Here is a 16,138-nt window from a genome sequence, read left to right as displayed (position 1 = left end):
CTGTCTAGTCAAGGCTATGGTTTTTCCAATAGTCATGTATGGATGTGAGAGTTGGACTAGAAAGAAAGCTGAGTGCTGAAGAATTGATGCTTTTGAACTGTGGTGTTGGAGAAGACTCTTAAGAGTCCCTTGGACTGCAAGGAGATCTAACCAGTCCATACTAAAGCAGATTAGTCCTGAATATTCATTGGAAGGACTGATGCTGAAGCTGAAACTCCAATACTTTGGCCACCCGATGTGAAGAACAGACTCATTTGAAAAGACCCTGATGCTGGAAAAGACTGAAGGGGGGAGGAGAAGGGGACGACAGAGGATGAGATGGCTGGATGGCATCACCGACTCAACAGACATGAGTTTGAGTAAACTCCAGGAGTTGGTGATGGACAGGTGATAGTGATGGCGTGCTGCAGTCCATGGGGTCGCAAAGAGTCAAGACACGAATGAGCAACTGAACTGAACAGAACAAAGCAGCTATAAAATAGGTTTGGAGCCACAGTGACACCTGGTGGCCATTCCTCTTCTTGCATGAAGCTTTCCCCTTAACAACTTAAAAAACATTTTTTCTCCCTTGTTTCAACCTAAGGGTTGTGAGTTTTCATTAGCTAGACTGGTGAGATATCCCATCCTGAGAAGGCAGCAGGGCCTGCGTGGACACAGGGACATCTGGAAGGTAATGGGGTGGAGGCATACAGTTAGAGGGAGACCAAAGTCCCTGGACAGGAAATTCAACTTCAGGGAGCTTGGGGTGCCGGCCAGGCAGTCCGGCTGAGGATGCGTCCACCCATAGGTCTCTGACCGCTTTGGCTGCAGGGACAGTGGAGCAGACCCACTGACACGGATTTTCTTCCTGAGCTGTCATTCAACGTGGCTTCCTTTGAGGAACCCCAGGGACTGAGGTCTTCCCTTACCTTGGAGTCCTAGAGTCTTTGCTAGCCCAGAATGTTGATCAGGGCCAGCGTGGACACTTCCCAGATGCAGCCCCTCCCCACCCATCCACCCCACCCCCCACCACCAAAGGAGGGGCCCCTTAGCTGTACTCCACCCTGAGAGGAGACAGAACCCTAAAGAGAGCAGGTCAGGACCCCAGGTCCGGGGCTGGGTGGTGGCCAAGCTTGACCTGGAGCCCAGTCCTGGGGCAACACCAAGGCTGCCTGCAGGGCTGGCTCCAGGCCTTCGTGTCCTGAAGCTGCCTTCTCTGTCTCTGGTCACCAATCACATCAGTCATTTTCTCAATGGTGCTGTCCCTCCCCTGCCTCCCAGCCCCTACTGACCCCTCCATCGTTCTGGCCTAGGCAGCTTCTAGCACCCTGACACCCAGCAACAATAATAACACAGAAGGTCATCTTGCTGATTCTAGGCCTGCCCTGACTTAAAGAGTCCTAAATTCTGGAGACACATCCTGGCCTGCAACCTTATCCTGGGGCTGCCTGGGTTCCTTGGTGATCCTATGGTCTGGACACTGTGCCTTTTTTTTTTTTTTGGCTGCGCTAGGTCTTCGTTTGCAACTCTCTGGTTTAGTTGCCCTGCAGCATATGGGATCTTAGTTCCCCAACCAGGGATCAAACCTGCGTCGCCTGCCTTGGAAGGTGGACCACCAGGGAAGTAAGTCCCTGACATTTTCCTTATAAATTGAGGCAGATGTACTTGTGGATGTGTACCACGTGTGTTAATTTTGTAAATGGCTTGGGTTCACGAAGGAAATTTGGGCCCTCTTTCAACTATAAATATTAGAAAAAGTTTGAAGCAGTAGTTACAAAATTAGTGCAAAAAATATATCCTACACTTCCCAAGATCTGAAGAATCATTAACTGTTGTGTTTAAGAAAAACTAAACTAAGAGAAACACCCATCAATAATAACGATGGCAGTTTTAAATGAATTTTGCTTTGAGAATGTAAGAAAAGGCTGGAATGAGCTGGATGCCCCAAGGCAGAAGTTCTCAAGATCTGTTGCAATTTAGAATCCACTGGAAAAAAAATTTAAACATCTGTGCCTGGGCTCCTCTTGGGACAAATGAAATCCAGGGAAAAGGGCTGATTCTGCTGCCAAGACCAAGGATTACAGCTCTGCTCTATTGCCAACCTGGGAGCCGCTAGCCCCACGCAGCTATTTACATTTAAATTAATGCAAATTAAATAAAATTAAAAACTTTGTTTCTCAGTTGCACAGGCCACATTTTAAGTACCTAACAGCCACACGTGGCTGGTGGTTGCCACAATGGACACAGCAGATGGTTCAATATTTCCACCATTCCAGAAAGTTCTATTTAGCAGCGCTTCCCTAAGGAGCTGGCAAGTCCAGCTTCTACGGTTAGGGGCTGACTGGATAGGTCACCCTTATGTAAAATGGAGGTGATTTTCTGAGTGCCTGGGCAGGCTGATGGCGTGTGTGTGTGTGTGTGTGTGTGTGTATGTATGTGTACGTGTTGAGCCCATTACGGGTCCTGTTTTTCTGCTGGATTGTCACCTTATAGAGTCGAGACGCTTCTCGGGAAATCTGTCCCGGGAATGTCAATTGGGAGGCACCCAGAGGCCTGGAGCGACTGGACTGGTCTCGGGCCACCCTTACTGTGATGGTGACTATCTCCCACGTGGAATGCAGCTGGGGGAACTGTTTCCTCTCCACCCCCACCCCTGTGTTGAGAAGATGCAAGGACCCACCACCTACCAGCAAAACCTTTATTCCCCTCGAGGAGACCCGTTTGAAGCCCGGCAGTTAACCCTCCTCGGGGACGCTGAGTCTCTCCTTCACCCCATAGGCCACCACGGCGAAAAACAGCTCGGGGAACAAGGTGCGGATGTACACGGCGGCCTTGGGGATGGGGTTGGCCAGGAAGACCTCTTGCTTCTTGCGTCTCACCGTGCGCATCACCTCCTCCGCCACGTCCACAGGGTGCGCCCCGTAGGTCAGCTTCCTGAAAAAGACTGAAAAGCCCCCCAGGAAGGGGCGGGGCTCATAGCCTTGGGAGGGGGGAGGTGGTCAGAGCCCACCCCCCTCCAAGGTGGGGAGGGGTGTGCGGTGCTGGAGTCCCAGCCTCAGGGCCAGCCCTGCACGTGCTGGCCGCTGGCCATGCGCCATGAGCAGGCACTTTACCCGTCGTGCCTTAGCTTCCGCATCTGTAAAGTGGGTGCAGTTTCTGGCCCTTTAACAACCCAGGGTGGTTATGAGTGGTGGAAGGGATGAGAAAGACCTTAGAAGGTAAGAAGGTGTCAGATGTATGATGGGCTGCTGTTCATGATTGTTGCCAGGCTGTCCTCGTCCAGTGCCTCCTGAAACCGGTTGCCCACGTCTTCGTTGTTGTTCAGTCACTAAGTGGCATCTGACTCTTTTGCGACCTCATGAGTGGCTTGACAGGCTCCTATAGCCATGGGATTTCCCAGGAGTGGGTTGCCATTGCCTTCTCCAGGGGATCTTCCCCACCCAGAAACTGAACCCACGTCTCCTGCATTGGCAGGTGGCTTCTTTACCACTGAGCCTTGTGAGGTAGCCGCTCCGTGTAGAGCATTCTAGAATAGAGATCACAGGTGCACTTACAGAGCACTCAGGATGTGCTGGTTGCTGTTCCAAACTCTGGGCTGGAACTTTGCTTTCTAGGACTCTACCAGGTCGGTATTCACCGTCATCTCTCATTTTACAAAGGGGAAACAGATGAAGGGAGTAGCTACTGTTCCAATACTTAATATGAGACAGAGGGGAGTTTTAGAGTAGGCTCTCGGGGCCAGACTCTGAGCTTCTCTCTGTGCTGCCACCTAGGCAAGGGGAGCAGAAGGTTCTCCAAAACCAAATCCTGGCTGTTCCACATGGGAAACTGAGGCCCAGAGACGGGAAGTCTGGGACCAAGGTCACACAGCCTGTGAGTGGTGGAGCCCAGACCGGCCTTGGTCTGCTGGCTGTGGCTTAAGGTTCCCTCTACCTGGCGCCTTGGGACTGAAGTTTTGGGGCCCCTCCCCGCTGTCAGCTGGGTGCAAACACCCATCTCCTCAGTCTCAGGCTTCAGGAACACCCCACCCCCACGGTACCCCAACCCCACCCCCCGCCACCCTGGGCATACCCCACTCCTCCACAAGCCCTCCCCAGCCCCGTTCCCTCCAGCTGCGCTCTGAAGGCTCACATTTCCAGATGGAGGCCTCCCAGTTTCCTTGGCCTGGATCAACGTGGTAGGAGCGGATGAAGGTGGGACTCACGGTGCTGACGACCACGTCGTATTCCTCCACTTCCGCCCGCAGGCAGTCGAAGAAGCCGAGTGCCGCGTGCTTTGAGGCGGCGTCTGCAAGAGAAACCAGCCCGAGGGTGGGCGTGGGTCCCGCTGTGCCTCCCAGGAGGGGGCTGGCGACACATATCTCTACAGGCTCTGCTGGGTGAGGCTGCAAAATCCCCAGCCTTGCCCTTCGCTTCATAGATGCGGACAGAGAGCCCTTGTGAAGCAGTGGACAGATGCAGAGACGGGACCCAGTTCAGTTTAGCTACTATTCCACTGGGTGACTTTGGGCAAGTGACCAGTTTTTTACCTTCAGAGATTCAGTTTTCTTGTCTTTAAAATGTCCACTTGCAGCACAGTTTAGAGTAGGCAAGGTATGGAAGCAACCAAAATTCCAACCAACAGATGAATGGATAAAGAGAATGTGGTACATATATACACTGGAATATTGTGTGTGCATACTCAGTAACTCATCCTGTCCAGCTCTTTGCGACCCTGTGGACTGTAGCCTGCCAGGTCCTTCTATCAATGGGGTTTACCAGGCAAGAATACTTGAGCCGGTTGCCATTTCCTTCTCTAGGGCACCTTTCCAAGAATCGAACTCACGTCTCCTGCATTTGGCAGGCAGATTCTTGACCGCTGAGCCACCTGGGATGCCCCACACTGGAATCTTACTCAGCCATGAAAAGAATAAAATCATGCCATTGGCAGCAACACAGATGGATCTAGAGATTATCATACTAAGTGAAATAAGTCAGAGACAAATCAGTTCAGTTCAGACAATTCAGTTCAGTTCAGTCGCTCGGTCTGTCCGACTCTTTGTGACCCCATGGACTGCAGAACGCCAGGCCTTCCTATCACCGACACCCAGAGTTTACTCAAACTCATGTCCATTGAGTTGGTGGTGCCATCCAACCATCTCATCCTCTGTCTTCCCCCTCTCCTTCCCCCTTCAATCTTTTCCAGCATCAGGGTCTTTTCATATGAGTTGGTTCTTCACATCAGGTGGCCAAAATATTGGAGTTTCAGCTTCAGCATCAGTCCTTCCAATGAATATTCAGGACTAATCTGCTTTAGGATGGACAAGTTGGATCTCCTTGCAGTCCAAGGGACTCTCAAGAGTCTTTCTCCAACACCACAGTTCAAAAGCATCAACTCTTCAGTGCTCAGCTTTCTTTATAGTCCAACTCTCACATCCATACATGACTACTGGAAAAACCATAGCCTTGACTAGACAGACCTTTGTTGGCAAAGTAATGTTTCTGCTTTTTAATATGCTGTCTAGGTTGGTCATAACTTTCTTTCCAAGGAGTAAGTGTCTTTTAATTTCATGGCTGCCATCACCATCTGCAGTGATTTTGGAGCCCCCCAAAATAAAGTCAGCCACTGTTTCCACTGTTTCCCCATCTATTTGCCATGAAGTGATGGGACCAGGTGCCATGATCTTAGTTTTCTGAATGTTGAGCTTTAAGCCAATTTTTTCACTCTCCTCTTTCACTTTCATCAAGAGGCTCATTAGTTCTTCTTCACTTTCTGCCAGAAGGGTGGTGTCATCTGCATATCTGAGGTTATTGATATTTCTCCCGGCAATCTTGATTCCAGCTTGTGCTTCATCCAGCCCAGCGTTTCTCATGATGTACTCTGCATATAAGTTAAATAAGCAGGGTGACACTATATAGCCTTGACATACTCCTTTTTTTATTTGGAACCAGTCTGTTGTTCCATGTCCATTTCTAACTGTTGCTTCCTGACCTGCATACAGATTTCTCAAGAGGCAGGTCAGGTGCTGGTGTTCTCAAATATCATATGATCCCACTTATATGTGGAATCTAAAAAAAATGATACAAATCAACTTATTTACAAAACAGAAACAGGCTCACAGACTTCGAAAACGTTTATGATTACCAAAGGGGAAAGGAGGGAGGGAAGGGATAAGTTAGGAGTTTGGGATTGACATAGACACACTACTATATATAAAAGAGATAAAGAGTAAGGACCTATTGTATGGCACAGGGAACTTTACTGAATATTCTGTAATAACCATTACAGGAGGAGAATCTGAAAAAGAATGAATGTCTGTATATGTATAAGTGAGTCACTTTGTTGTACAAGTGAAACTAGCATACTGTTGTAAGTCATCTGTGTGTGCTAAGTCACTTTAGTTGTGTCTGACTCTTCACATCCCTATGGACTGTAGCCCACCAGGCTCCTCTGTCCATGGGATTCTCCAGGCAAGAATACTGGAGTGGGTTGCTATGCCCTCATCCATGGGATCTTCCCAACCCTGGATCAAACGCATGCCTCTTACGTCTCCTGCATTGGCAGTTTACTGGTTCTTTACCAGTAGTGCCACCTGGGAAGCCCAGAAATCAATCATACTCCAATATTAAACAATTTTTTAAAAAAGATTAATATTAAACCATGTCAGGTAAAAATAAATAATAAAATAGAGGTAATTAATTAATCAATTAAGGATAGTATCATTCCTGCCAAGTGAGAAAATGTATGTAAAATGCCTGACACGGGTGTGAATTCCCATTTCCTTCCTGGGAAGCCTGATTCCCCACGTAAGACTGTTTTCTCAGGGTCCTGAGGCCATCAGGGTTAAGAATGCAGGTGCCGGAGCTCAGATGACTGGCTCGTAGAATGAGGATATGGTGAGGTGTATAAATAACAGATATAACTGCTGTGAGCATAGAACAAGAGGAGCTTCTGGGGTCAGAGGGAAGGACTTATCTTTATCTCTCTCAGTCACCTGCGTGCTGTAGGTGCTCAAAAATAGGAGCTGAAGGGATGAAAGAAAAGCCAAAGGATGCTTTCGTCTCTGGACCCACTTCCCCCAGTAACGATATGCTTTGTTCTAGACACCACATCTCTTGTCTTATAAGACATATAACTTAAGGTGAAACTTGTCCTAGCAACTTACAGGCTGTACGGAAGGGGATTCCAAGCTTCCCCTGGATGTTGTTCACTAACACGATTTGTCCAGTCCTCCGGGAGATCATGTTGGGGAGCAGGGCTGGAAAGCATAGGACGAAGACTCATGGTTACAAACCCGAGATGGAGTCAGGCAGCAGCCGGCAGACCCCTTCCCCAGACCCCTGATCACACAGGCTCCTCTGCCTCCCTGCTAACTGGATTACAGTGGGACACAGGTGGAATGGATCCCAGCCACCATTTATCCATTGTTGCCTATGAGTGGGCTGGGCTCAACCAGTGAATTGCTGGGTTATTTTATTTTATTATTATTTTTGTGTCATGCAGGATCTTAATTCCCAGGCCCCCTGCAGTTGAAGTTTGAAGTGCTAACCACTAGCCCTAACCCTGGGTGATTTTATTATATTTTTTAAAGCTTTTTTTTTTTTTTTTAATGGGAACCATTTTTTAAATCTTTATTGAATTTGTTACAGTATTGCTTCTGTTTTATGTTTTGGTTTTTTGGCCACTAGGCATGTGAGACCTTAGCTCCCCTACCAGGAATCCAACCCACACCTCTTGCATTGGAAGGTGAAGTCTTAACCACTGGACCTTCAGGGAAGTCCCCAACCCTGGGTGATTTTCAATGACCCATCCATATCCTTGAAGTTACACTGATTTCAGTAGTGAGAAAGATAGCTCCCTTTCCAATTTCACTATTCCTCCAGGAGGAAGGTTGGTTCAGGCGGGTCTTTAAAACCTCTCTTGCATGTGCTAATCTTTAAAAAAAAAAAAAAAAAGAGGAAAGACCTCAGCTCTGTGTCTTGGGAAAACTTAAGACTTTGTTTTGATTTCAGGTTTTCTTCCACTTATGGAGAGGAAAGGAGTTTTTAATTTATGGTTAAAAAAAAAGTTCCTCTTAAGTAGAATTAATTGACAAATGAGGAAATTTAGAAAAAGCTATGGAGCAATGATAGCATAGGTGCAATAAGGAGATGGCAAAAAATCAAGATTCAACTTAGCATGCCTCACTTTGTTGCCAGGGAACTGGAGCTCTCAGAGGTTGAGGGGAGGACACACCTTGGCTGGCCTGCTGGGTGTGTCCATAGTGACTGGGCTGGAGGAAACTGTGGTCTCTGGGGCACTCTCATCTCTGGAAGCTCTGGGAGTCATCTTTCTGCTCCCAATGCTGCTTTGCCTTCATCTGTCACAGTTCTCAGAATCCCATTTTTGTAGAGATTCTGGCTGTACAGAAGGAAGCTCAAAGATCCTGCTCTTTCAGCCCTGCCAGTGCACCCTGCTCCCTAAATTTATATTCTTATACATCCTTATGTTCTTCCTTTTGTGATTCTGCTTTGATAAACTCTATTTTGGGTGGGTGGAGGGCTTTAACTCTTGGGTTCTATTCCATGTCATCTCTAGCTACTCCACACCCCCCACCCTAGCTTCAGACCTACATTTGAACTTGGTTGTTAGAATCTCCACAAAGGGACCATCATTTTACCCTAGTGGCTCAGACGGTAAAGAATCTGCCTGGAATGCAGGAGATGCAGGTTCGATCCCTGGGTCGGGAAATCCCCTGGAGAAGGAAATGGCTACCCACTCCAGTACTCTTGCCTAAAAAATCCCAGGGACAGAGGAGCCTGGTGGGCTACAGTCCATGAGGTCACAATGAGTTGGCCACGACTGAGCGACTAACACTTTCCTATTTCTGAAAAGAGATTGACAGTATTCTGGGTCTTCTGTAGTTTGGGGTAAACTCTTCATGACTGAGGACAGAATTTCAACACTGGACCAACTGTCATTATTAGGAGCAGATCAACCACAAGGTGGATATAGTAGAAGGTTTGCAGGGGATGAAGACAATGGTCCAGAGATGTGGAATGGGATGGGAGGGGAGCCAAGGATGTGAGTAAGAAAAGAGGAGTCAAGGGCAGGGTTTGGGAAGGGGACTACACAGAGAGGCAGGTAGGAATATACCATTAGGAGACTTTTACAATCCCTTTTCTTTCATCAACTTTTATAGTCGAAAGCCAAAAGCTTTCACCAAACAGGCAGGGATTTTTCTGAAGAGGACTAGAGGCTCCATCCAGAAGTAGATGACTATCTGGAGACATATCAGAGACCTCTTGAGCAGCCCAGTGACCCAGAATTCCACGGGATGGTCAAACTCACGAGACCTTTGGTCAGTATGATGGGTCCAAAGTAATTGGCATCCATGATCTTTTTGTCGAGCTCCAGAGAAATCTTATGGGCAGGTCCCTTCACCTTCACACTGGCGTTGTTGATGAGGATGTCCACGCAGCCATAGCAATCCAGGACCTCTTTGGCCACATCCTGGACACAGCTGATGTCTGAGAGATCCAAGAGGACCAGCTTCGGGGTGAATGTCTGCTGGACGAATGAGAAAGTCAAGGCACATGTGGGAACATCCCCACAGACCTTGTGGCCCTTCCATCTAAGAGTCGCCCCTTTTGAAACTCAGAGCTTGTGGAATGACTACAAACAGATGAAATGAAGCAGAGATAACTGGGAGAAAGGAAACTGATGGAGAAAATGCATCCTTGGGGACCAAGGCAACAATAACATTCCCAACACGCAAACATGCACTGCAAAGTTTGATCTTCTGGTCAAGGGGCCAGAACTGAGAAATCCAAATGGAGACTGTGCATAGATTCTCTGATGTCATTTTTTAAATAACATTTCTGAACTCCTCTTTGGAAATGGCTTTCAGACTGGCTTCTAAGCCACAGGAGAATCTGCCCAGTACTTTGTAGCCACATTTGTTTTTTGGCCAAAATCATATACTCGATATAATTTTTTGAAACACCATCTGTATAGGTACAAGGCATTGTGTTCAGCCCTAAACATGCTGTCATCAAGATTTTCATGATTTAGAAGGAGTACAGGTGGAAAAATTGATGATGCCACGTGGCAGATACAATTCCGGTATTTCACAAATATGAGTCTTGAGATATGCCCTTAAAAAAGCATGTTCTCTGGTTCAATATATTTTGGAAATATAGACTGCTATACATTCTTCTTGGAGATAACACAATGAATATTTACATAACAAAGGTTCTGAAAAGTCCTGCAGTAAAGAAATCCATCAGAGAAGCTTTCTCTAACTCAGTATTTCCCACACAGTTGACCTCAGACCCTCTTTTTTACTACCTCACGACCAATACCTGATAAAATCCCAAGAAACATGCTTTGGGGTTGTGGTGTTATCCTTTTGCTCCATCTCCTCAAATACCAGACTTAGTTCTGAATTATTTTTGGCTTTATCCAAAGTCAAATTCAACATTAAGGGCAAAGATTATTTAAAAAAAAACAATTCTTGACACTTCCCTGGTGGTGCAGTGGTTAAGACTCTGTTTCCAATGCAGGCAGCATGGATTTGATCCTTGGTTGGGTAGTTCCACATGCCATGCAGAGAGGCAAAAAAAAAAATCCTAAAGAGAACTCTGAAAGCAATTTCTTAAACAATGATCCAGAAATGCCTTGAAAACCCTAGCTTCATTGAAATGTGTTTGCCTGCTATATAACTTCATGGACGGGGACATCATTTCCCTGATTTCTTTCAAGGAAATAAAAAACATCGTGGCTTGAGGAATCTTAGTTTTCCGGCCAGAGATTGAACATGGCCCCAGCAGTGACCGCACTGAGTCCTAACCACTGGACCACCAGGAAAGTCCCTCTTTGAAGGAGATATTATTTGAAGTATTATTTAAAAAGTCAGCATGAGAATTTATAAACAGAGTGATATCTGTGACATACCGTATCTTCTGGGTCCTCTGAGTCTGACTTAAATAGAATGGGGTGGGGCTCAGAGGCTAGAGAAGAAATTTTTGGCGTGGTGAGGGGTCAAAATGAATCAACCCCCAAGTCGGCTGTATCAAGATTACATTTCCCCAAAGCTATCACCAAATTTCACCCAGAGCTGCTCTGTGACAAGCACGAAGACTTAAGGGTGCCCAGGGGTTGCCCATGCTGGCTGCCCGAAGGCCTTACCTTGCTGGGATCAGCCACACTGATCAGGGCATCATATAGACTCTGAAGCCTCTCCCAGTTCTTTCCACACAACACCAGCCTGGCCCCGCCAGTATGGAACACCCGAGCACACTCTGTGGGGAAGAAGGAAGGAAGACAGGACGCACTGTGTGGATGAAATTGCTTGGGGCGGAGGGGCGGTGGTTACAAATTCAAGGATTCAAAGAATTCAGAAGTCTTAGAACTATGAGTTCCTTTAGAGGACATTGCATGCAATTTTCTGGAATTTCTTCTTGCTTCCAGCTTCAGCATGGCCGCCTTCTGTGAAGGACACCTCACGGGGGCATGAAATAGCCCCTCTTTCATTAGGCAGTTCTGATTTCTGGGACACTCTTTCTTTCTTTTTGATCATGCTGTGTGGCCTACGGGATCTTAGTTTCCTCACCAGGGATTGAACCTGTGCCCCCTGCATTGGGAGAGTGGAGTCTTAACCACTGAACCACCAGGGAAATCCTGATATATTCTTTCTTAAACTGGCCAGAAGGATGACTCTGTCCAATAAGACCCCCAGAAGCACAGTGTTCAGTATATCTCAGTCTGAGGATATCGGAGACAGTTGCCTTTTTTTTTTTTTTCCAGATCAAATGTCACTAGTTTCCTCTACATTTCCGTTGTGGGCTGATGCCCCAGCTAGGGCTCTTTTTATTAAAAAAAAAAAAAAAAAGTAAAGCTGTCTTCTGTCTAGTTAATTTTTTTCTAGGTGAATTTCTTGCTTGCTCAAAGTTCTCAACTGGGCAGTGATTGGTAGATACAAGTATTTTTATGTGGCAGTAACGTTGATATTTAAGAACAATAAAAGCTGGACTTTCCTGGTGGAGCAATGGAGAAGATTCCACCTGTCATTGCAGGGGACGCAAGTTTGATCTCTGGTCCAGGAATGTCCCACAGTCAGTGGAGCAACTAAAGCCCATGTGCCACAATTACTGAGCCCACATGCTACAGCTACTGAAGCCCGCATGCCCTAGAGCCTGTGCTCTGCAACAAGAGAAGCCCTGCAACGAGAAGCCCATGCACCACAAAATAGCCCATGCCCTGCAACGAGAAGCCCACGCACTGAAAAAGTAGCCCCTGTTTGCTGCAGCTAGAGAAAGCCCAGCGCAGCAAGGAAGACCCAGCACAGCCAACAAATGAAACAATAAAAGCTAACAGACTTTGACAGTTTACTTGCTTGAGTGGCTATTGAAAGAGGTTTACACGTATTAGCTTATTTTATTCTCACAGTCATCCCACGCAGTGGTTTGTTATGTTGGGTTCCCTAGAAACAGAACCTACAGGGTTTTAGCCACTGGACCACCAGGGAAGTCCCTCGGTTCTTTTTTCCTGAAAGATCATTTTAAATATATGTGGTTTTTATAATAAGAGAATTCACTAAAGGAAACCATTTGGAGGGAGAATGGCTAGTCTCCCCGAGTTTGGGCTGTAATTCTCAGTGGCGGCGGCAGCTGCGCTGGGTGTGGGCAGCCCTGGAGGTCGTGTTTCACAGACCAGAGGCCATTAGTCTGAAAGAGACTATTTTATTTCAGCGATATTAAAATGCACAAAGATGGCCCAGGGCCATCGTAAGAAACCGTTGATTAAGAGACAGTTAGCTCAATTTCTGGCAACCCACTCCAATATTCTTGCTGGGAGAATCCCATGGACAGAAGAGCCTGGCAGGCTACAGTCCACGGGGTCACAAGAGTCGGACACCATTTAGCGACTAAACCACCACCACCAGCTCAATTTCAGGAATGGTTAAAGGAAGAAAATGGTGTGTCTTAGAGGTGATGAAACACAGGCAAGGTTTGTGTTCTCTGAAACAGTTTAAGTGCTGTGGTTAAGTATTTTGAAGATCATTCTTGCTGCAGACACAGTGGGTACAAGATGACTTTATTCCTGACTTGGCTGAATTGTGTGGGTTTGGGGCAAAGGTTAAAAGTCCTGACATCTCTGTCTGCCTGGTTTCTCTAGGAGAAAGCTTGGCTCTGGCCCCCTTGCTGCTCTCCAGTGTTACCCACTGGGTTCGGTCAGGTTCTGTGGGACCGGGTGTGTGCTGTGGGCTATGTGTCACTTACCTCATCCGCTCAATGCCCCTCACTACTTTTTTTTTTTTTTGCCTGGGACCTGAGAAACGGAGCACTTTGAACCCAGAATCGCTGTGGTCAGCAGCATGTTAAAGCCAACAGAAGAGTTTACTGAAGGTCACACCCCCACTCCCAGCTTCTCAAGTTACTTCTAAATGCCTTCAAGACAGGGAAGTGGTGTGGTTAAATCAGGCCAATTGTAAGACAGCAGGGATAATGGGGTGTGTGGCACGCTGGCGTTTGCATGCTCTGTATGATTTATTCATTCTTATCGCCACTGCTAACATTTGAGACGTGCCCACGACAGCGCCAGGCACTGTCCTAAGGGCTTTCCATTTCTTGATTCATTTAGTCATCACAACCACATTATGAGGCACAGAGTATTAGCATCCTTGCTTTCAGATGAGAAATCCAAGGCGGAGCAATGCATCACCAGTTAGTAATTGGTGGAACCAAGAATTGAACCCAGCTCACAGGTCTGGCCTCATCACCAGTTCACTGCCCCAGCTGACTTTGGCTTTGAGCTTCAAAATTTCTAGAAACTCCCTGCAGGCAAAGCAAATCACTTCTGCAGACTGGTTTTGGCCTGTAAGCTGTGCATTTGCAACCCTAAGTATTCCAATCCCCTCATTTCTCAGGCAGGCAAGCTTTAGCCTCCAAGAAAGAAGACACTGGCTGATTAATGACAGATGCTGGGAGAGAACTCAGCCTTGACCCACGCCCTCCTGCCCAGAGGGCTCACCCACACCCCACCCTATGGCCTCTCATCCTTTAGGGAAGAAGTGGGCACAAGAGGCTGTGAAACTCATTTGTGCATGCATGCTCAGTCGTGTCCGACTCTGTAGCCCATCAGGTTCCTCTGTCCATGGGATTTCCCAGGCAAGGATACTGGAGTGGGTTGCCATTCCCTTCTGCAGGGGATCTTCCCGACCCAGGGATCGAACCCGAGTCTCCTGCGTTGGCAGGCAGATTCTTTACCACTGAGCCGTCGGGGATGCCCGAAGCGCGCTTACCCTTGCCCATTCCTGAGATGGCGTCGGTGATGACCACCACCTTGTTCTGCACGACTGACTTGGACCACAGCCGGGACACCTCCTGGTAGATGAAGAGGAGACCGCTGATTCCTAAGAGCAGCAGGGGCAGCATGAGCACCGCGGTGACCCCCATCTTGTTCTGGGGAAAATGGGGGAAAGGAACTCGCTTGACACAGGGACTTGGAACCCGGGGCAGAGGAGGCCCGAGGCTGCAGGGCACACTCACGCCCTGAGCCCGGAGCCCTCTCCAGGAGCCAGGCTCTGTGCAAACCCCCTGAGTGCTGCTTCCAGAGCTCCTGGCCTCGTGCTAATCCCCAAATGGTCATGAAGAGGGAATTACTCACAGTGTCTTCAGAAGCAGATGGAATCCGGGGACCTGCCCTCCCAGAGGTTAATTACGAATTTAATTAAAATATGTCTGCATTTTTGGAAGGAAAGCCATGCGTTAAGGCCACTTGCTTGGGCCCTAATGGCTATTTATAGCTGTCAGTGCACTAAAGGGCTTTCAGGGTAAATATAGTGTCTCTGCTGATATTCAGGAACACATGCTGGCTGGGTCTGATTTCAGAGTCCCTGCCAAACCTTTTAAAGCTCTCCTGGAAAAAAAATAAATAAATAAAGCTCTCCTGGGTGCCTCTCTAGTAGAGGTTCCTCTGCAGTTCAGGGATGCACCTTAGGGATCAGGACCTGGGATTTCAGCACAAACGTCCCCACCCTCACTTCCTAACTCTCCTATCAGGTAGCTTCCAGGTAGCTCAGACTCTGGTGGCAGCAAGAGAACTTTCTGGTTGGAGGTGAAAAAGCACTAAAAATCTGTTAAACAGAACGGATGAACCACTTGAAGGTGCGACATGAACTGTGGGAAAGGGCAGTTTGGGGCTGTTCCTCTTTCGAGTGCTTCCGGCTCTTGTAGCCTCAGTCTCCTCATCTGTAAAGTGGGCACAATAGTCTCATCTTGCAGGACTGTTGGGAGACTAAGATGTTGCAGCTTAGTAACAGACTCTGAGAAGATCGCTCTGTTCTCTTTAGTGATTAAGCCTGCATGTTCTAGGGCCCGTGAGCTACAGCTAATGAGCCCCTGTGCTGCAGCTACTGAGCCCGAGCGCTACCGTTACTAATGCCTGTGTGCCTAGAGCCCATGCTCTATCACAAGAGAAACCACCACAGTGAGAAGCCCGTGCACTGCAACTAGAGAAAGCCGGCAAACCGCAGTGAAAACCCAGAATAGCCAAAAATAATGAAAGAAAGAAAGAAAGAATGTAGGAGGTGACTGTGTCCCACTCCCAGAATGGGTCTGGTCCATTGCTGTGCCTGTGGGCTTCGGTTTCTCCCTTCTCTCTGGCAATTTTTTCCTAGTCTGCATTGGTTTCCTGGTTGCCTTTCCTTAATGCATATCAGGGCTCATTCCTCAGGACCCTGGACAGGCTTGAGAGGTGAGAGATGCCAGGGCTCAGTCAGGCAATCTGTGTGCATATACTTGTATAAACATACATGTGTATGTGTTTATATGTGTATATATGTGTGTATATACATATATATATGTATGTGTGTGTTGGAGAGTTCTATTTGCCAATGATTGTTTTCAATGCTGGGAGGTACAGAGGACAGTTTGTGCTATAGGGAAATAATTGACAGTTCATAAGAGGGGAATAGACCTGCAAACAGATTATTGCAATATATGGAGGAATTAAAATCCAACCTGAATTTGTTTTATAGCAAAGATAGACAGATGGAGATGAGATGCCTTGATCTGAGGGGCCGTGTTCATTGTCTGAAAATCCCTAAGCTGTACACTTTGGGTTTGGGTAATTTTTTGTAGGTATGTTGTACTTGAATAAAATCAACACTTAAAAAATATAAAAGGGGAACTTCCCT

General features: G+C 47.4%; 1 protein-coding gene across 2 annotated transcripts; it reads right to left on the bottom strand.

Moving 5' to 3' along the window:
- Positions 1 to 2,663: 2,663 nt before the first annotated feature.
- DHRS7C (dehydrogenase/reductase 7C) lies at positions 2,664 to 14,768 on the bottom strand. Of its 2 annotated transcripts, none has more exons than XM_043474233.1 (7): positions 14,608 to 14,768; positions 14,243 to 14,402; positions 11,128 to 11,240; positions 9,294 to 9,507; positions 7,124 to 7,216; positions 4,111 to 4,266; positions 2,664 to 2,923 (listed from the first exon to the last, which is right to left on the bottom strand). In XM_043474233.1, exons 2-7 carry the CDS (start codon positions 14,394 to 14,396, stop codon positions 2,715 to 2,717), a joined length of 939 nt encoding a protein of 312 aa, XP_043330168.1. In that variant the 5' UTR covers positions 14,397 to 14,402; positions 14,608 to 14,768; the 3' UTR covers positions 2,664 to 2,714. The 2 variants fall into 2 exon arrangements, with proteins under 2 accessions (XP_043330168.1, XP_043330178.1); XM_043474243.1 differs by having other exon boundaries at positions 9,294 to 9,504.
- Positions 14,769 to 16,138: the final 1,370 nt, after the last annotated feature.

The sequence above is a fragment of the Cervus canadensis genome, chromosome 1 (assembly GCF_019320065.1).
Source record: "Cervus canadensis isolate Bull #8, Minnesota chromosome 1, ASM1932006v1, whole genome shotgun sequence".
Classification (NCBI taxonomy): Eukaryota; Metazoa; Chordata; class Mammalia; order Artiodactyla; family Cervidae; genus Cervus; species Cervus canadensis.
Note: the sequence above shows the minus strand (reverse complement) of the source record. Positions and strands in the feature narration are given on the sequence as shown.